Below are 21,135 nucleotides of genomic sequence, written 5' to 3' on the forward strand. Positions count from 1 at the left end.
AGTGAAAGTCTAAGTTGCTCAGTCGTGTTGATTCTTTGCAACTCCGTGGACTATACAGTCCATGGAATTCTCCAGGGATGGGTGGGTGGCCTTTCCCTTCTCCAGGGGATATTCCAAACCCAGGAATTGAACCCAGGTCTTTTGCATTGCAGGTGGATTCTTTATCAGCTGAGCCACAAGGGAAGCCCCAAACACCAAGAACTATTGTTAAATGACAGGCATTTGATTTCTTCTCCATTGCTTCGGCATAAGTTGGGTGAAAATGATGGAGAAGGATATGGCAACCCACTCCAGTATTCTTGCCTGGGAAAACCTGTGGACAGAGGAGGCTGGCGGGTACAGTCCACGGCGTTTGCACAGGAGTATAGACATGACTTAGCATGACTAAGCTACGACAAAGGAAAATGAGGTACAGAAAAGATATTTTGATAATTAAAAGCCTGCTCTTGGAATTTACTCCATCTTTCCTGTGTCCAGTGGGCAATCTCAGTAGCTGGGGGCCTTTCTCCCTAATTAACCAGCCCTAATCTCTAGATTATTACCTGCTTAAAGGTATGAATTATTTCAGCCAGCTCTGTATTGATAGTGTATCGCATAGCACTCAGAACACAGTTGGTGCTTAGTAAATGTTAGGTTGAGGAGAAGGGTTCTGAAGGAATGGATCTAGACATCCCTTCAAGCCTAAGACATCAAAGACACAGCTATGCCATAACCCCCTGTGAAGATTAACTGGACCCAAATTTATGCGCCTCCATTTTTAATCATTCTTACACTTGAGCTATCTTTCCCTGTCATAGTGGATAGAGAAAACAATTTGATTAAAGCTTTTTAACCTTTAGCTAGGTCCCTCTAATCAGAGCTATGGTTTTTCCAGTAGTCATGTATGGATGTGAGAATTGGACATAAAGAAAGCTGAGCACTGAAGAACTGATGCTTTTAAACTGTGGTGTTGGAGAAGACTTTTTTTTTTTGGCATTATCCATTTTTTTTTTATTTTTTAACTTTACAATATTGTATTGGTTTTGCCATATATCAAAATGAATCCATCACAGGTATACATGTGTTCCCCATCCTGAACCCTCCTCCCTCCTCCCTCCCCATACCATCCCTCTGGGTCGTCCCAGTGCACCAGCCCCAAGCATCCAGTATTGTGCATCGAACCTGGACTGGCGACTCGTTTCATATATGATATTATACATGTTTCAATGCCATTCTCCCAAATCATCCCTCCCTCTCCCTCTCCCTCTCCCACAGAGTCGACTCTTGAGAGTCCCTTGGACCACAAGGACATCCAACCAGTCCATCCTAAAGGAAATTAGTCCTGAATATTCCTTGGAAGGACTGATGCTGAAGCTGAAGCTCCAGTACTTTGGCCACCTGATGTGAAGAGCTGACTCATTTGAAAAGACCCTGATGCTGGGAAAGATTTAGGGCAAGAGGAGAAGGAGATGACAGAGGATGAGATGTTTGGATGGCATCATCGACTCAATGGACATGAGTTTGAGTAGGCTCTGGGAATTGGTGATGGACAGGGAGGCCTGGCGTGCTACAGTCCATGGGGTCACAAAGAATGGGACCTGACTGAGTGACTGAACTGAACTGAATCTTTAGCTTATCTCTGAAGTTGCTGGAACAAGTGGTGGATACCATTGCCCAGTCTCTCCACTGCCATCCAAGTGCCCAGGGCTCCAGGCAGACATGTGGGCACGGTGTTTCCCTGTGAGAGGGGGTGAATGATTCACCATGGCTATCACAGCCATGCCTACACCATGCTCAGGAAGCACTAGGGGCCGCTGGAGTGTCCCACTGAAGGGGAGGGGCCAGACATACGTAGAAGCCAACTAGTTGTGCCAGCTCACACATTCCAGACATCCCCTAACTCCATTCATCCCAATCACTGCCCCTGCCTAATAGGATTTAATGATAACATGTAATCTACAAGGTTAACCTGCCAATGTACAGGCTGGCCAGATGCCCCACATTGTCAGGAGACCAGCATGAGCTTTGGGATGAGAAACCAGGGGCATCTCCATGAGATACTCCACCCTTTCCTTCCCCAGGACTTCCCTGAAGCTCAAATGGTAAAGAATCTGCCTGCAGTGCAGGAGACCCAGGTTCGATCCCTGGGTCAGGAAGATCCTCTGGAGAAGGGAATGGCAATTCAGTCTAGTATTCTTGCCTGGAGAATCCCATGGACAGAGAAGCCTGGTGGGCTACAGTCTGTGGGGACGCAAAGAGTCAGACATGACTGAGTGACTAATGCTTCACTTCTCCTCCCCCAATAGGACAAACCTGAAGCCTGCCTTCTGGAGACAGTGAGAACAGGGAACCTGGGGGTCTGCTCTTCATGGCAAGACTTTCTCATGTTGAAAAGGGAGTTTTAGAGGGAAGTGGAATGAGGAGGCATTACTCTGTTTTTGAGCTGCAGTGAAGCACTCTGATATAGATGCTTGCCAGCATGGATAGGTAGGTAGCCAAATTTCAAGCGACTGCCTTTTGAAGCACAGCCTGAATTCCCATCCTGCTATTGTTGCTTTTGAATAGAGCTTCCTTGTGTACCCAGTGGGAAGGTGGGTGATTGTCAGAGCACAGGACCTTTGTATGTATCTGGCTTTAATACTGTTACTACCAAAAACAAACAGAAATAACACTTTACCTTCGTATGGAAGAATGTTCACCTTCAGTATGAGAGATGTTTTAATGGAAGGTAATTGGAGCAAAACCTTAAACAGCATGAACTAAAGACTACAAGATGAATCTGTCAATGTCCAAGTTCTCTAAACTCTTAAAAACTCAAAAACTACAGAGCAGCATTTCCTTGGAAATTTAAGTGTTAATCCAAATCTGTGTGACAATTTTTAAAGAAGCAAATTTCTAAAACTTGAGATTTAAGTGTGAGTGCGAAAGTTGCTGAGCTGTGTTCAACTCTTTGCGACCCCATGGACTATACAGTCTGTGGAATTCTCCAGGCCAGAATACTAAATGAGTAGCCATTCCCTTCTCTAGGGGATCTTCCCAATCCAGAGATCAAACCCAGGTCTCCCACATTGCCGGTGGAATCTTTACCAACTGAGCTATCAGGGAAGCCCTGAGATCTAAAACTTGAGATCTAAAAGCAGTTAGAACTTCTTAAGTACATCCTTAAGTCTAGAATTGTAAGGACCAAGGGCATGGAGTATATGTGGTAGAGATAAATGAGTGCCCAAGTGAGGAGAAGCATAAATGGAAGAAGTCTTTGAAGCACAGAGTCCCAGGGTTCTATGACTGAATATCTGGCCAAAGACCAGAGACCATGGAGATTTGTGTGTCATCCTCAGAAACGTTATTCCACCATGTGGAAAGCGGGTGCAGAAGCCCTCCAAGCAGGCAGACAGACCCCCTGGTGTGTGGTTGCCCCTGCTGACCGGGGGCTCTCCTACCTCGGCAGGTGGGCAGGGGGCTGCTCCACTGGCCATTGCTCCGACACTGGGCTCGAGACGCACCCTGCAGCAGGTAGCCGGGGTTGCAGGTAAAGTTCACCATGTCATTCAGGTTGAACTCGCTGCCATTGGTCAGCCCGTGGGCGGGGTTCCCCGGGTGTCCACAGGTGATGGCTGTGGAGGAACACAGGTCCACACGGTGGTCAGAAGATGAACAAGTCATTACCTTCACCTGGAATTCTTCATTCATACATATCATATGTGTTAAACGTGTTAATTAGAGGGTTGACAGCAGATCAGATATGTTACAGATTGTGTTTATATTTGGAAGCAGAAACCAGGAGAAAGAGTCATGGGTTGAACCACAGGTTTTTATTATAACTAATTGTGGAAAATAACCAGCACCTGCTTTTGTTCATAATCATAATTATTTCTTATTTACTTCATGATGGGATATCAAGTAATTTTGAAATAAAACAATGAAAAACAAGATGAAAAAATGTTCTGTTAATCATGAGTTTTGAATATTTTTCCCCTAGAAAACATCAGCTAATTTTGTGGAACTCTCATTTTGAAACATTAAAGGAATTTAGCTGAAAATTTAAATTACGTATGTATAAGTTATTCCCAAATCAATGTAAACATCATGAAATTAGCAAAAATGTGTGCATGCTCAAATCCTATTTTCTTCAACATCCCCTGTTTATGCAGTCAACTGTCATCCTGTGATGCCCACAATCACAGTAACACAAATCACGAAGATACTTTTGACTGGCCCTTTCAAAAGAAACACATTACAGCTGTAACACTGGTGTTCTTCTCACTTATCTTGTCAACCACTTTCCCTTTCAAATAAAACTTTCACCCTTGACCTTTGTACATTTACCACAGCACTATCACAGAGAAGATCCGTCACTTTCGTAAACTTACATCAATGTTCCCTTTGTTTAGGAAAATAGAGAACATATTAGGAAAAATTGGCTTAAAAGGAAATTTGCGATAGAGGTACACTCTCTTCTAAAAATAGGAGTTGGCATTTGCCTTTGAAGTTAGAAAGTTTGAGGACAATTGTTACGTACAGTTTCACCTTATACGAAAGGAAGGACTGCGTTCAAAGCTGTCTGTGTTCTTGACGAAGCAATGACAGAAACACAACACAACACAGAAGACTGGAGGTGGACTCGGGGGGCACCTGCGAAGTTGACCTGCAGACTCAGGCTCAGCAGCCCTACCCTCCACTAGTCAGAGGGGGTGTCCACCTGGTCGTCCTGTGATGGCGTCTAGGGGAATAAATGCCTGACATCCTCATCTTGGGACCCATCTGAGATGAGCTGTGAGCAAATGCAATGTGGATGGGAAGCTGGCAGAGGGCTGGGAAAACTTGGAATGGGAGGAGGACCAGAGACGGAAGTGGGGGAGTGCCCGTGTTTTCTCTCTCCCATCAGCTCTCCATCTTCTCCTCTGAGATTAGACATGTCTGTGCTACAACTTAATGACAAAAGGAACACACCCCTAAGGGCAACACCGCCCGAATTAGTTCGCAGAAGGTACTTACGGACACAGACTGGGGTGTGTCCGGACCACTTGTGGTCTTGCAAGCATATCCGGACGGAAGTCCCCACGAGCCGGAAGCCGGGGTTGCACTGATACACCACTGTGTCCCTGTAACTGAAGCCATCGCCGCTGATGTGACCATTCACGATGGGGTCCGGGGAGCCACAGTGGCCAGCTGGAAAATGAACAAAACCAACAAATACACACTGGAGAGTGTGTCTTCTGTAAAAGCACATTTATGGACAAACAACAGGGTCCTACTGTTTAGCACAGGGAGCTACATGCAACAGCCTGGAATACACCAGAATGGAAGTGAACGTGAAACAGATTATGCATCATGTGTAACTGAGTTACTCTGCTGTAGAGAAGAGATTAACACAATGTCAATGGACTATATATCAATAAAAAATTATAGAAGTAATGCATTCATAATTTGTCTTTATTGTCAAGTAACTAACAGCCTTGAATACAAACAGTATTTAAAGGTTTTCCATTTATATAAATATAAATATAATATATATATATATTTTATATGTTTTGCTTTTCAGCTTAATTTTTCTCAACAGTTGTGGGAACATAAGTAATATTTCAAATAGAAAATTGTTAAAGGGTATCCCCTAGTTATGGTTTCTCCATTCATTTCTTCTACTTATTTTTCATTCATATTTTATGGTATTTATCTGGTAAATAAAAGCCAAAAGCAAGGAAGAGACACTTGGAACTAATGTAAGTTCCGTAACCCTATTGAATATGTGTAGCACAGAAAGGTATGGAGGGATTTCCAGGGAGAGTTAGATTCCTGAACTATTAGTGAAATTCTAGAGGAAGGACTCGTGTTATAAAATAAATCCAGTTTCAGGAAACGTCCATTGGAGTCATGTTTTCAGGCCAGCAGTGTCTTTGGGGCTGGGGATTCCATGAAGAGTAAGGCCGTCCTCAGAGGTCTGACACAGAAAGCATCCCAGGGAGTTTCATCTTAAAGAGGTGAGGAGTGGGGAGGAGGCATGCAGCCAAGCCGGGCATCACACACCCCGACAGAGGCAACTGCAGGCCTAAAGGGAGCACACCATTAGCCAGACCAAGGCGTCGAGTCCCTGTACTGAGAACCTGGATTTGATTTATTTTTATAGTCTCAGTTAAAATGAAGATTATGGAGTTATGGGACCAAACTATTCATTTTCCAGAAGCGCACCCATTTTAGCCTTTTAGGTTACAGCCTTACACAGTTCACACTCTATGTTGTGCAACTTCCCCAATTTTGGCTACATTTAGCTATTAGTATTTCAGTGAGCACTGGTGCATGCGTGCTAAGTTGCTCTAGTCATTTGTTTGCAACCCCATGGACTATAGTCCACCAGTCTCCTCTATCCATGGGATTCTCCAGGTAAGAATACTGGAGTGAGTGCCATGCCTTCCTCCAGGGGATCTTCCCAGTCCAGGGATCAAACCCATGTCTCTAGTCTCCTACATTGGCAGGCAGGTTCTTTACCACTAGCACCACCTGGGAGCCCTCTACTGAGCACAATCAGCAGCAAAGAAAGGGCAAGAAACTCTATTAACCGGAAAAAAAGAGAGAGAGAGAATTGAGATGAGGGATGAGGGCAGCCCTGCACGTTTCAAGAGAAGTATCTCCTAAATTAAATAAAGTGATGTGATTATCTGGGAGACCTCACACTGGGATGCCAGGCCTCTGGGTTTTGTGTTTGCTTGTTTCTTTTTCATTAGCATTTGGCTTCAGCTTAAACAAGATCGCTAAACGCTTTTAGGCAATTCTGCAGCCAGTATTATTGCACCTAGGTTAGGAGGCTGGATTTCCTGACAAATGCGTCAGAAATGGTTCCATCAAAGTGTGGGCAGAAAATCTCAGAGTGAAGAGCATGTGGATTATTTTATTTTTACTTCAATCCGACTCATGAATTTAATAATCTGCCACAAATCAGAACCTGAGAGCTCTGGCTAGAAAGGAGCAAGTGATTTAGGTAGAATACTGTAAAACTGTAACTGCACGTGATTTTTAATTCAATGGATGCGTTGACTGACAGAGAGATATATCCTAAAGGAATGGATGGATTTGCTTTTAGTTTAAGTATGAATTACAAATTCTATTATTTCCACATTCTTAGAACTTTACATTTTAATTCTCCATTTTCTCCCTGCTGAGGACAAGCATTACTATGGAGTGGGTAAGTCTCCAATAGCTTAAAATTGTTCTTGAGAGTCAGTAGCAGAATCAGGAATTCCATGCCGGGGTGGCTGTTTTCAGTTCTGGACAAGTGACTCTGTCTCACACCCTAAACCATGGGAAACATCATTCATTGGCCGGCTAAGATGAACTGCACGATGGAATGGGAATTCCATGAAATTCCAGAATGACTGAGATTCTATACATGTGATTGGGTCACAAGGGTCTGAAGGTTTCGCCTCATCTGCAGAATGAGTCCTCTGTGCCTTAAGCTGCAAGATCACTGGTCTTTAAGTTTATGCTACTTCAGATGTAATGACAGTGGTATTGTTTTTATTTACTATATTTTAGTTAGATGTCCCAAACAGAAGACAGAACTCCTTTTAACAATCTTTCTCTAAAACTGAATTAGTAGGAATAAAATCCATGGAACAAATTCTGCTAAAACACAGAGTAGAGGCCGGGTCAACTCTCAGAAGTTGTGTTGGGGAGGCCATGAGTCAAACCCAAGGAGAACAAGGGACCCACAGGGGATTCTCGGTTTCCTCCCAGGTCCAGGGATTCCTGCAAACTCATCAGGAGCGGGAACTGGACATGGTGGATGGCAGCCATGCCCTCTGTGGGAGCCCCGCTCATGGTCAGAAGCACAGAGAAGCCACTAGCCAGGGCCTTGATATCAATCAGCTTGGTCTAGCACATGGGCCAGTAGAACTGGATCTTCCTGGGTGTGATGTGTCTATCCCACAATGGGGGGATAGGGCCTCCACAGGCCCTGCCTCTCCAGGCAGCCATTCTGGAAGGTTACTGTCCAAATTCTACACACAGATGCCATTGTGGTTTTTCAGTCACTAAGTCATGTCCAACTTGTTGCAACCCCATGGACTGCAGCGCACAAGGCTTTCCTGTACTTCACTATCTCTGTGAGCTTGCTCAAACATTGAGTCAGTGATGCCATCCAACCATCTCATCTTCTGTCACCCCCTTCTCCTCCTGCCCTCAGTACTTCCCAGCATCAAGATATTTTCCAATGAGTCAGTTCCTTTACATCGGGTGGCCAAAGTATTGGAGCTGCAGACTCAGCATCAGTCCTTCCAATGAATATTCAGGGTCAATTTCCTTTAGGATTGACAGATGCCTTAGTATGGGTTGTAGACTGACCATACAGTTGCCTGACAGAACAAAAGCTTTGCCAGCTTGTTTCTAGTGGAGTGACTATTCTGAACTCTGCCCTGGGATGAGTGGAATCCCTCCACCCTTCAGCCCCCACACCTGCTACTGCATCCAGGCATCTGGAAGGGGGCCCCGGGCAGGTGTATTTCAGAGATGGGGTCTCCCCATGGATAGGATTTTGCATTGTCCAGGTGAGCTGTCTGCACTGCACCTTGTCTCTGATGTTGCAATGATCACGGCCTGCAACCTGACAAATCCTATTGCCTTTCAGGGGTGACTTCACTGAGCGGTGGACACAAAGTGTCAGAGGTCAGTTAGCAGCTGTCCCTGAACACACAGTGAATGCACAGACCAAATGCTTCTTTCAAGACAGAGTCAGAGTCTGTGTCTTGAACCTGTGTCAGAGTCTCCTACAATTACCTAGACTCATGCAATTTCAGAAGGAAATTCTGTGATTTGGGAACTGAATCCAGTTCCCCTGGTCCCACGGATACCTGCTCCTCCAGGAGACCCATTGGGCACCCTGGCTCCCAGGTGACAGGGTGTCCTGGTCTGGGCCGACCTGGAGCCTGCATCTCCCATTGTAGAGGTTGGGTGTTCACAGGAACTGAACAAGTGTGCCTCCTGTCACAAGGCCCCTCTCTCACACTCTCAACACACACACACATTTCCCACACCCCAGAATCCCCTATTGTAAGGTCACCTTCTTTTCACTGTGCCAGTTTGTATCAGGAAAAATACTAAATATTGGTTTGGGGATTGGAAGTGAATACATCCACACATTTTTACAAAATCTGCAAACCAAATTTTTCAGCCTCTGTATTTGCTTTGTGATTACTGGCACTCGTTGCTGAAAATAAAATAAGAAGCATTACAACTATGCTGTACCTGCAGGAGACTGAGAAATGCAGTCTGCTTCATTCTGCAGGCTCCACCAGTAACTCCAGCTGAGGGGCTAAAGGCCTATTTGGCAGTGACTTTTAAAGCCAGTTTATAAACTTCCACCCGAGTGTTAATAAATGGTCACGAAATTTCAGATGGATCAGATCCCCTTACATGCAGGAAACAGGCTAATGGCTGAGCAGTAAAAACTGATATATGCATTTAAATCTCTAGATCTGGCATATTCATGAAGGAACACACTTGAGTTCCCACAAATGAGACTTTTTTCCTTCCATGAGCAATTCTGGGGGGTATCCTTGAGTGTCTTTGTGGAAGTCGGAGAAACTATAGTGTTGTAGCAGGTGTCTGAATCTTTGTGAGGATCGGCAGGTGGGGTGTGATGAGTGGGCGACATTCAGGGCCCTTAGTAACACCAACAAATAAGACCGGTCCCTTTGCCACAGAATATGTTTGTATCAAGTCTCTATTTGACACGCTCTGAAAGTGAAAGTGTTAGTCACTTAGTTTCGTGTCCGACTCTGCAACTCCATGGACTGCAGCCCACCAAGCTCTGTCTGTGGGATTTCCCAGGCAAGAATCAATACTCAACTCAAACATCTCCTTTATTTTAGGTTTCCCTGCAGAAGGAGACTCTACCTCTAGGACCATCTATTTACAATACCATATGGTGAGGGTTGTTTTGTCTTAAATTCAGAGGATGGAAATGGTTTTTCTTACCTCTTCTTCTCCACCCTTAGTCTATGAGTTCTAGAGCAGGGTCCTGGTCTCTGCACCACCTCTGAGCCCCTGCCTGATCCAGAGGGGCATCTGTGAAAGGATATGGATTCCTCCCACATCTTGTTGCCATAGTCCCAGACCCTCAGCATCAAGGGACCACACAGAGCTCCCTGAGGACTGCCTGCCCCTCTGCTCTGCATCTCTGCAGCGGTCACTAGTTCTGTGGGGTGACTTACTCCTGGAACGACTCAAGTCTGTTTCTGCGGGTTTGCAGACACCTCTGCTCATGAAAGTGCCCCCGCCCCCAATATGGGAAGCATCTTGTGTGGCTCTCTCCCCTGCCACTCATTAATCTCAACTTTTTATTAAAGATACTGGGTTTTTATCTTATTTATTCCTTTGATTATAAATTCCTTATAGAAAAAAAAAAACTCCTATTAACTTCCTATCCTATGCAATATTTCTCGAGGAGTTAAATGAACATCACTAGACAATATTCAGAAATACAGATAGAAGAGCCTGTGGCTGGGGAGAATGCTGTACTTTTCACCTCTGAGCCACAGACAGCACAGATGTAAGCTGTGAAATTAGCACTGAGTGCTCCTAATAGTTTACCTTCCCTGACTATCACACAGCCTAAATTTTAGACTGAAGATCAATTTTATACCAGGATCAAAGAGGGTGGGGTTAATCTTTCTCCTCTAATATCTTTTTGGTGTAATACAAGCATTGTCATAACCAGTTGTTTTATTAAAAATCTGTACATGGATGTGTCGCAAAACACAAGGTTCTTGAATCCTTTCTGGTTTTATTCTCTAGTAGCTATGGAAAAGCAGTGTCTACAATATCATTTTGAATCATGTCATCTATTAATAGCTACTTCAGCCACTCAGATGTCACCATGATATCACATTACAAAAGAGTTCATCTCCCCATCAAAGTGTATCAAAGGTCATCAAAGTGCAGCAAATGCAAACTTACCTCCAATAACAGCAAAATAATCAAATGAAAAAGAGATAATGTTCTTTGTGGAGGAAATGTCTCAATCTATCACTGATATCTTGAGGGCTACAGACTAAAGAAGTAAGGGAGTGAAAGTCATGATGGGTTGTTATGTGTTGATAAAGCTAAATGATATCAATGATCTTAAAAGACTAATGTGGTTCCTGCGATAGGAGACCTGGATTACAAATGGACAACCTGGTGGAGTTGGCATGTTCTCTGTTGAGTTCAGTGCAAGCTACCGCAGGGAAGATAAACAGAAGATAATTAAGGGAGCATGGGGACTGTAACGCTTCCCTGATGGATTATAAGGTACCTGATGCGTAGATATGGGGTCAGCCTTCTTGGTACTTAATTCTGCAGTCCAGGGAGACGCGGAGTGCTGCACAGCAGACGGTGAATGAGAACACATCCTGGGCAATTCCCGGCCTGGGAAGACCCTGCTTGTGGCAGAGATGCTGCACTGATTAAGTGAGGGCAAACCCTTTAGAAAAATGGACTCTGATGCTCACAGGTAGCACTTTGCCTAAATTCTAGCTCTAATCATGGTTACACACAGGGTTGCCAAGTTTTCCTTATTCTATCTTTCCTCAAAAATTCTAGCTTAGAATTCTGGCAAGGGACCTCAAATACAGCACAGGTTCAGTTCTCAGATGTCGAACGAAGAAAATCATCCTTCACCTTCTTAAATCCAGCTCTCCTACTGTTAACACTCACGAGACTCCCACTGTGACAGTGTCCATGCATGTGCTTGGCCATTTCTGCTGCCACGATCATAAGGAATCTGGCATGTTCTTCCCTGCTGGAAATCATTAGAAATAACCATTGTACCCCAGCTAGAAACAGGATGCCTGCTCCATGTGAAACAGAATCTCAAGCAAAGGAATTCTTTTGTTCTAGTGACTCTAAAAATAAACAAGATACTTCACTCACAACTTGAAAAAATGCTCTTGCCAAAGTGTTTTGCATTATGATGGAGAAAGCATGCTGGGTATAGAATCAAAACAGCACAGAGTCCAATGGAGCCCCCCACAAACAGCTGCCAGGTGGCCAACCACTTCTTCAGGAAGTCTTCATAACATTCTTGGACAGATCCCACTTGTTGAAGAATAAATAAGGGGAAATATTTCCTATATTGAATCTGAAAACTATTCTTCTATAAGCACATCTGGTATTTCAAGCCAATGAATGGAATTATGTATCACTCATCTCATTAGCAACCCTGGTTCTTGCCCTCAGCAGATGTGTTTAATTAATTTCAGTTTTTAAATTTTTTCCCACCAACTGTTTTAAATATTTGAAAATAGCTATTAATTACCTCCTAACTTTTCCCCCAGCCAAACTGAAGATCACAAGTTTCCTAAACATTCCTCACATGTCATGGTTACCAGAACCTTCACCACAAATGCATTTCAAGCACTCAGCAGCTCACTTGAACTACCTCACAGAACTGAAGTCTTCACCCCAGATATGGACTGAAGGAAATAATACTAATAATCTCTTAGCACCATGAGCCTTCTGTTACCCAAAACACCTGGTCCTTCTGTGTGCGCTACGAGTTCATAATTTTCTCCTCATCATGTACATTTTAATTTATATTACTTTTCATTTTGAGTAAAATATCATACTAATTCCATTATTTTCTTATGTCTGCATGTGTACATACTAAGTTGCTTCAGTTGTGTTTGATGGTTTCTGACTCCATGGATTATACCCCAGGCTCCTCTATCCGTGGGATTCTCTAGGTAAGAATACTGGAGTGGGTTGCCATGCCCTCCTCCAGGGGATCTTCCTGACTCAGGGATTGAACTCATATCTTTTATGTCTCCTGCACTGGCAGAAGGGTTCTTTACCACAAGCGGCACCTGAGAAGCCCTTCTTATGTCTTAAAAAAAATCTATCTGGCCAATAATTGATTTGAAGGGTTCCTGAATCTGCCATCAGATATTTCTTTTCAGTCTTTCAGCTAGCATCGTTATGGTCTTTCCCTGTCTGAGCATCTCCAGCACTGACAGTACTCTGTTCTCCACCTGCTTATCCTTCTCCCCAAGCTCTCCACTGTCTCTCACACAGTCTTCTGGGTCCTGTGGACATACATTCTTGCCAGGTTACATGATATTATGTACCCATTGGCAAGCCATTTTTTTCAGGAAAAGAGCTATCCTCCATTGTCATATTCTGTGTATTGTGAATTCCAACCTATAAAGTCTCACTGAGACTACGTTTACAACTTTCAAAATCTTTAGACTTCTTACCCATTCTTTACTCACTGGTTTAGAATCACACATGGCTATTCATCATTTCTCATCCTTTTCTAGGTGTGTGTTTTTGGCCTCCTCCAATTGCATTGTTCTTCATATCCTGCATCCAGGTTCTACAACACTATCATTTTATACATTATGATCTACACATTTTTCTTCCTCTGTCTTTCGGCTTAACTCCCTCTTTCAGAAGTATCTCAGTCATACTGCATCCCACCGAGGCCGTGCCTTTGAGTACCTCCATCCAGCCAACTGCGCATCTCATCTTTTCTACTTCAAAGCCCTAACCTTCCATCAAAGAATGCCACGAACCAGGTGAAGTTTTGCTTGCAATCAACAAGACTCAAGCTGGCTCCATGACTCAACAGTTACAAAAACTGAAGTTGCCACTGAAATTCTCTGCGGCCACTGCTGCCTTAGCATCCCAGGTCACTGGAAGGACCGATAAGGCTTTTGTGAGCAGTGACCCACTAAGCAAATGAACATCGAGTTCACTTTCCATCTCACAGTTAAGAGCAGAGATGGAATTTCTTAGATCACCTGATTCCTTCCTTTGCAGACACGCTTCACTGCAGCTGACTGAGAAAACCTACCCCAACCACAGCAGCCTTAGGGAAGCACCACTCAACAGCCAATCTCATAACAGCAGCAGGAAAGCACAGGACGTCTCAAAAGCAGCACTGCCTCCTACATAAATCCCAGGGAGATGTCCTAGATGGCTGAGAACTACAGTGACTGCACTTAACAGGGAACTTACACACAGGCCTCGTATTAGAACAGCACAGATCCAACCCCTGCACTAATCTAAAGAAAGTCACTTCATGGAGACGCATGAGAACCTCCTTCTCACATCAGTTACTGTTTCTTGGTCTGCTGCTTTACTTTCATCCACTTCCTTCAAATTCCTGAGTGTTTCTTCAAATTCCCTCCAGTGGAAAGAACAGATTATTGCTATTTAAATTCACTGGTCCTGGCTGAGTTCTTGAAGTCAGCCTCACCTGCAAAGGTTCAGAAGCCTAAACTTCCCACTTCCACTGCATTGGAGTGGTTACAAAGCTATAAAGATCACAGAGACAGTTATAAAAGGGGCTTCCCTGGTGGCTCAGTGGCAAAGATTCTGCCTGCAAAGCGGGGGCCACAGGAGATGTGGGTTTGATCTCCGGGTCAGAAAGATCCACTGGAGGAGAGCATGGCAACCCATTCCAGTATTCTTGCCTGGACAATTCCATGGACAGAGGAGCCTGGTGGGCTACAGTCCATGGGGTTGCAAAGAGTCGGACAGGACTGAACCGACTTAGCATGCACACATGCAAAGGCAATTAACATATTTTACTAATCACTTGCAGACCTAGAAGAAGCATGAAAATCTCTGCCCTTTAAATTGCGTACAGCAATTTTCATACACTTAATTTTTCAAAGGAAAAACTTTCAACCCAATTTTTTAAAGATTTTTTTTAATGTGGACCATTTTGAAAGTCTTTATTGAATTTATTAAATATTACTTCTGTTTTATATTTTGTTTTTCTGGCCACGAGGCATGTGAGCTCTTAGCTCTCTGACCAGGGATCGTACCAGCACCCCTGCACTTAAACGTGAAGTCTTAACCACTGGATCGCCAGGGAAGCCCCTCAACCCAACTTAAAAAAAAAATGATCATGTAGAAAATGTTAATCCTTGGGGAAAAGAAGACCACATTATTAATACTATGCACACTTTCTATTTTACATAATTCATTGTCCTTACACTGACGGACATTAATGGCACATTAACTTATTAATGTAATTTAAAACTTTTTAAAAAAGATAACAGAGGAAAAGTGAAAGTCACACAGTTTTGTTTGATTCTTTGCAACCCCATGGACTGTAGCCTGCCAGGCTCCTCTGTCCATGGAATTATCCAGGAGAGAATACTGGAGTGGGTAGCCCTTCCCTTTTCCAGGGGGTCTTCCTGATCCAGAGATCCAACCAAGGTACCCTGCATTGCAGGCAGATTCTTTACTGTCTGAACCACCAGGGAAGCCCTATTTTAAACAATTCATTGCCCTTACATTGATGGACATTAATGGCACATTAACTTATTAATGTAATTTTAAAATTTTTAAGAAGATAAAATATATGACAATTTTAAAATTTATTTTTTGTGCATTCTATTTTTTTTTAATGTGTGTGTGTGTGTGTGTGTGCGTGCATTCTAAAACTATGAGGGCATTCGAGGGCAGTGCTACCTTCAGCACTCTATAAAATAATTTTTGTGTCATTTAAGGCGACATGTGACCTGCATTTATCACTCAGATTTTTAAAAATCCCTTTAGATATTTAAAGAGGAAGTGATACTCTAAAGAGTAGCATTAAAAGCCAGGTGGGATTTAGTTACTCTTGGTCAGAGCTTTCATGGAGAGAAGTACCAGGTTCTGTCTTGCTGTTCTCCATCTTTGAGGTCTGTTTGAGGCAAAGCAGTGCCCTTGCACGGATTAACTCACCCAGACAGCGAGTCTCGGGGCCGCTCCAGAGCCCATTGGCTAAGCATTCTCTGACGTGGGAGCCCACGAGCGTGTAGCCCGAGTTACACGTGAATATGGCTGTGGCACCGTAGACTGTCAGCGTTCCAATCTTATTTCCATTTGGGGGAAAGGACAGGCTTCCGCACGAGATCACTAGAAGGAAAAGAAAAACAGAGTGAACATTGTTGCAGGTCTGACATAGACTACTTTCTGTGTGAAAAAACAACAAAATCTTAAGTCTTCATTTTCATTGAGAAGCCGGGGGGCAGGAGTGTCATCTCACGGTGAGATGACCCATCACCTGGGACGTTTAATTTCCCTTCTCTTGTATCCTTGGAATGAAAACTTGAAACTTTAGAGTGGAATCCAAAACAGAGTAAGTCCCTTCCTTCACCCATTGCTATTTATTTTTTCATTCTCACAAGTAGCTACACTTTTCTTTAAATACACAGTATACAAATATTTTAGCCTACAAGCCAGGCAGTCCAACAAGTTGGCTTTCTGTGCCCTTTTTTGCTTACATCAATTACAAGAATCACATCCCAGTTACTGGCATCCACATGGCATAACAGGAACTGAGGCGTGTGGCTGGTCTTCCCCAAAGTCATCAACTGGCACAAGCTGTGTGGGATTAAACCCAGGATGCCCACTACAGCAGAAGCACTGAGTTCACTTTTTCTTTCATGTACTATTTGTTGGGACCATGAGCTTCATAAAAACGCTGACTATATGGAACGTGTACAGACTTTCTGAAAATTAAAAAAATATAAAAACTAGACCTTAAGTGATTATAGATGTAGGCACCCAGTTTACACATATGTTCCAGCATAATTATTGATCACTGACCACTTACAGCCACACGATTACTCCAGGTGGGGAGATGAATGCAATGGTCACTCTCATTACAGATACTTGTTGTAACACCTGACTCCCTGCACTCGCAAAATCCACCGATGTTTGAGCACACACACACACACACACGCACACACACACACACACACATTAGCAGAATCTCAGGGGAGGAGGGAGTCATAAAGTCATCAAGGTGAACTGCTCATTAGAGGCTTAAATATGATTTAACAGGTGAGAATGAAAGTGTCTGAAAAGCTCTTCTAAGAGGAGTGATAACAATTTCCTGCTGCACTAAGTGAGTTTTTATGTGCAAAGGGCTTGGGGCAAAGCTGCCAAGTAGCTAGAAATGACTGAGTCCTCGTTAACAGTAAACTGATAAGAGGTTGTAAAGGAAAAGAGCAAGAAGGCACATGCTGGCTGCAGGCCACCCGGGGCCCGCTCAGCTTTGCCAGTTCCGAGCTCGGTGACACCACCAAGCTCTCTCGGTCTCTGAGCCCTGCTGGTTCAGCTCTGAAGGTTAACACCAGCCCCAGCCAGGTAGGGCTGTGCACTGAGCTCGGCGAGAGGACAGCGGGTGGGGGCCACTAAGGCCCTGCGCCTGGCCGGGGCTGGGCCGGTGCTAAGAGTGAAGGACGTCTTGGGGCCTATTTGGGGAACTGGTTCCAAAATCTGAAAACCTTTACTGAAAATTCAAGTGACGACCATTTTACTGTTTAGACCAATCTTTTGAATTACGCTGATTTTATTCCAAGACCCAAAACCCTGGTTCTGTTTCAAACAGACACACAGACACAGTCTGGAAATGTGTGCTCTGGGGGCACTGCTCATCAGAAATCTGGAAAAGTCAGCTCTGGAGTATTTCCTGATGAGAACATTATTGTTGTTGAGAGAGCTCTGAGGACTTCTTAGTTTCTGGGATTGCTACACTCTTACAGGGTCATATCTTATGCATTCAGTAATACTGCTAATGCGTTCGCTCTTCTACATGTCCATGGGTTTGAGTCAGATTTAGATGTTTTACAATTAATTATAAACTTCTCATTATGCCTTTTCTCAAACATGGCATGAACTTCACCTTGAGCAATGATTTTTAAAAAAAATTTTTAATTAATTATTTATTTATTTAATTTCTTTTTTATTTTTTTTACTTTACAACATTGTATTGGTTTTGCCATACATCAACATGCATCCACCACAGGTGTACACGTGTTCCCCATCCTGAACCCGCCTCCCACCTCCCTCCCCATACCATCCTCTGGGCAATGATATTTAAAGATCCCCTTGTAGCCACTCAGGATAGCTGGACCGTGTTTTGAAACCTCAGCGTTAGTAAGAAGGGAGGTCTGAGCACACCTCCTCTTGGAGGTCCTGATGCACTGTTAATGGTGGACCAGCACGAAGGAGGGTGGTTTTCACATCTGTTCTATTTTTTTAGCCTCTGTTAAAAATATCCTGGTGACGAAATTATTTTAGGCTTGTCCTCTACTAAGCTTCACTAGACTATAAACAAGAACTACTGGGACAAAGCATTAGCTTTCCAGCAGCTGGATAATGGGGTCTCAGATGTGGAGATCTGGGTGGCAGAAACCCCGCCACATTAATGAGGTGGGCAGCACCAACACAGAAGCCCCCTAACAGAAAGAGAGAACTCCTCTACCCTAAAAACAAATGGAATCCTTTGTCAAATTTCCAAGGGGAAGCTTGATGTCCCTGCTTTTCTCTCCCATCACGCTTTCAAGGATAAAGTCAGTGACCCTCACATGGTGCACACCCTCGGGCATAGAGCTTGGTCTCTTGTACCATCTCCAGCAATAGGTAGCAGGGCTCCTTGGAGAAGAGCAGAGTCCATGTTTGGGTGAGGAAAACTCAGGAAGAACATAAAACACCCTGTCTTTATGAGGAAACACGGCTGATTTCAGAGATGTCAGAGGTTCAAGGGTAAAAGGCACACCCCCTGGCCACAGGGTGACCAACCGAACAACAGATACTAACAAAGACACAAACCAAAAGGCAAGCAAAGAATTCTGTGGAAGCCAGTGATTTTAGAAAAGGCCGCACATCCTCAAGGACGTTCAAAGGAGACAAATGACAAAGTGAGACAGAACAACTCGTGCACAACGCGGGGAGTCAGCGAACGCCCAGCTATCTGCAGAGAATGTCTGTGGCCCCGATGCCTGGAGACGGCTTCAGGCCTGGGGCCTGGTGGAGGCTGTCCACGGACCGGACTCAGCGTGAGACCCAGCAGATTAAAGTACCTCAATTGAGAGTCGGGAAAACAGACTTCTGAGAAATCAGCAAGAGGGAGGTAGAGATACAATTCATGGATGGCCAAAGCCCAGTTCTGTCTTCTTTTCACAAATGAGAGTGGAACTGGGCTGCCAGTGGTTCAGTTTAAGCATCAGTGTGTTTTTCATCTTTTACTGTTGTGAGTATGTGATATCACTGACTGAATACCATTGTCTTATGATTGGTCAGTAGAATTCTGTATCATTAGAACCACCATTGAATAGAAAAATCTGTAATCAATTTTTAAAATCCAGATGTATATCAGAATTATCTGGGAATTTTCTGAAAAATACAAATGCCCAGGTATTGCTTTTTTTTCCTGGAGCCCTAGATGTGTTTCTAAAGAGCAGTCAGCTTTAAAAACAACTGGACTATATGAGGATCTTTTACTTTTATCTAGTTTGTTTCACTTTTTCTATTTAATATTCAGTGCTACCATTTCATTTAGTTTACATTCTTTAATTTCTCCATCTCTTTTGTTGTTGTTCTTTCTTAAAATTTTATCAAGTGTAGTAGAAAAGCTTTTGTCTACATATATACATACATATATATATAGTATGTATAATAGATATATTTTAGAAAATTTAAGAATTATTGCCTAGCTAAAAAAAATGACATTTAATTCCACTTGGTTGACTTAGTATGAATAGAATGCTTGATTTCTAATCTATATTCATTCAAAACTTTGATATAGTTTCATGTATTTTGGCATCTAGTATTACTACTAAAATTCTAGAAATTTATTATCTTAGTGATTAAAAAAAGATTTAAACAAGGCTTAAAACTTCTAATCCAATTCTGAGACTATAAAGAAATACAATGTTATTTTAAAAAAGGAAAGAAAAGAAAGAAATGAACATGTGATACAGTATTATTAATTGAAGGACAGATTTTGTTCCAATTTCACAAAACTTTACTCTAGTGTCCGTTATTTGTTTTCATATCTTATTCAAGACTCCACATTGCATTTGATTGCACTGAGCAGCTTCAGCTGCATGCAACAAATTCTGGTAAATTCTCTTTCAATTTTTATTCTATTACAAATATTTTCTAATTTTCCTTGTTATGGCTTCTTAGGTACCTTCATCATTTAAAAGTGGACATTTATCCATTATATGGAATCTAGAAAAATGGTACTTAAGAATTTACTTACAGGGCAGCAGTGGAGGAGCAGACATAGAGAATAGATTTATGGACATGGAGAGAGGGGAGGAAAGGGTGAGATGTATGGAGAGAGTAACATGGAAACTTACATTGCCATACGTAAAATAGATAGCCAATGGGAATTTGCTGTATGTCTCAGGAAACTCAAACAGGGGCTCTGTATCAACCTAGAGGGGTGGAGTGGGGAGGGAGACGGGAGGGAGGTTCAAAAGGCAGGGGATATACGCATACCTATGGCTGATTCGTGTTGAGGTCTGACAGAAAACAACAAAATTCTGTAAAGCAATTATCCTTTAATAAAAAACTAATTTTAAAAAGTGGATATTTAATTTGCAAATACATGGGACTTAAAAAGGTAATGTTGATATTAATTTCTCATTTTGATATTAATTTCTCATTTAAATGCTTTCTCCTCTGCAATCACCTCTGTGCTTTTTTTAGTCTAACTTTATTAAGGCTTTTGATGGCTAAGTTGAAGATCTCTCTTAGTAAATGTCACATTGTACTTGAAAATGCGACAGCTATTTTCAAATATCTTTTGGTATTCATTTCTAACACAGTTCCACAGTGATAAGAGAACAGACCCTATAATGATTTCAATACCTTTAGACCGTGAAATTTTTGCACATTGTTTTATGTCCCTTATGTTTCAGTGTCTCCTAGTTTACAGCCTATGGGAACTTGAATAGAATTTGTATCCTACTGTTGTGTGAAAATTGTATCAATCTTAATTATGTTGAATTGGTTCATAGTGCTTTTCAGGTCTACTATATTCTTCTACTTCTCTGTATATTCATTCTATTAATTTTTAAGAGTTTAATATTGAAACTCCAACTAAAAACCTTAATTTATCTACTTAAAAGTAACTGTAATATATAGGAGAAGGCAATGGCACCCCACTCCAGTACTCCTGCCTGGAAAATCCCATGGATGGAGGAGCCTGGTAGGCTGCAGTCCATGGGGTCGCTGAGGGTCAGACACGACTGAGCGACTTCACTTTCACTTTTCACTTTCATGCATTGGAGAAGGAAATGGCAACCCACTCCAGTGTTCTTGCCTGGAGAATCCCAAGGACGGGGGAGCCTGGGGGCTGCCGCCTATGGGGTCGCACAGCGTCGGACACGA

General features: G+C 42.9%; 1 protein-coding gene across 1 annotated transcript in view; it reads right to left on the reverse strand.

The window, feature by feature from the left end:
- Positions 1 to 21,135, reverse strand: part of LOC104985211 (CUB and sushi domain-containing protein 1) — a 559,353-nt gene that overhangs the window by 135,432 nt on the left and 402,786 nt on the right. Inside the window, exons 42-44 of the mRNA XM_010835275.1 lie at positions 15,688 to 15,861; positions 4,975 to 5,148; positions 3,420 to 3,593 (exon numbers count right to left, since the gene is read on the reverse strand). Of these exons, the coding sequence (XP_010833577.1) occupies positions 3,420 to 3,593; positions 4,975 to 5,148; positions 15,688 to 15,861 (522 nt within the window). The remainder of the gene's footprint in view (positions 1 to 3,419; positions 3,594 to 4,974; positions 5,149 to 15,687; positions 15,862 to 21,135) is intronic.

This window comes from Bison bison, unplaced genomic scaffold, assembly GCF_000754665.1.
Source record: "Bison bison bison isolate TAMUID 2011002044 unplaced genomic scaffold, Bison_UMD1.0 scf7180017864040, whole genome shotgun sequence".
In the NCBI taxonomy this organism is placed as follows: Eukaryota; Metazoa; Chordata; class Mammalia; order Artiodactyla; family Bovidae; genus Bison; species Bison bison.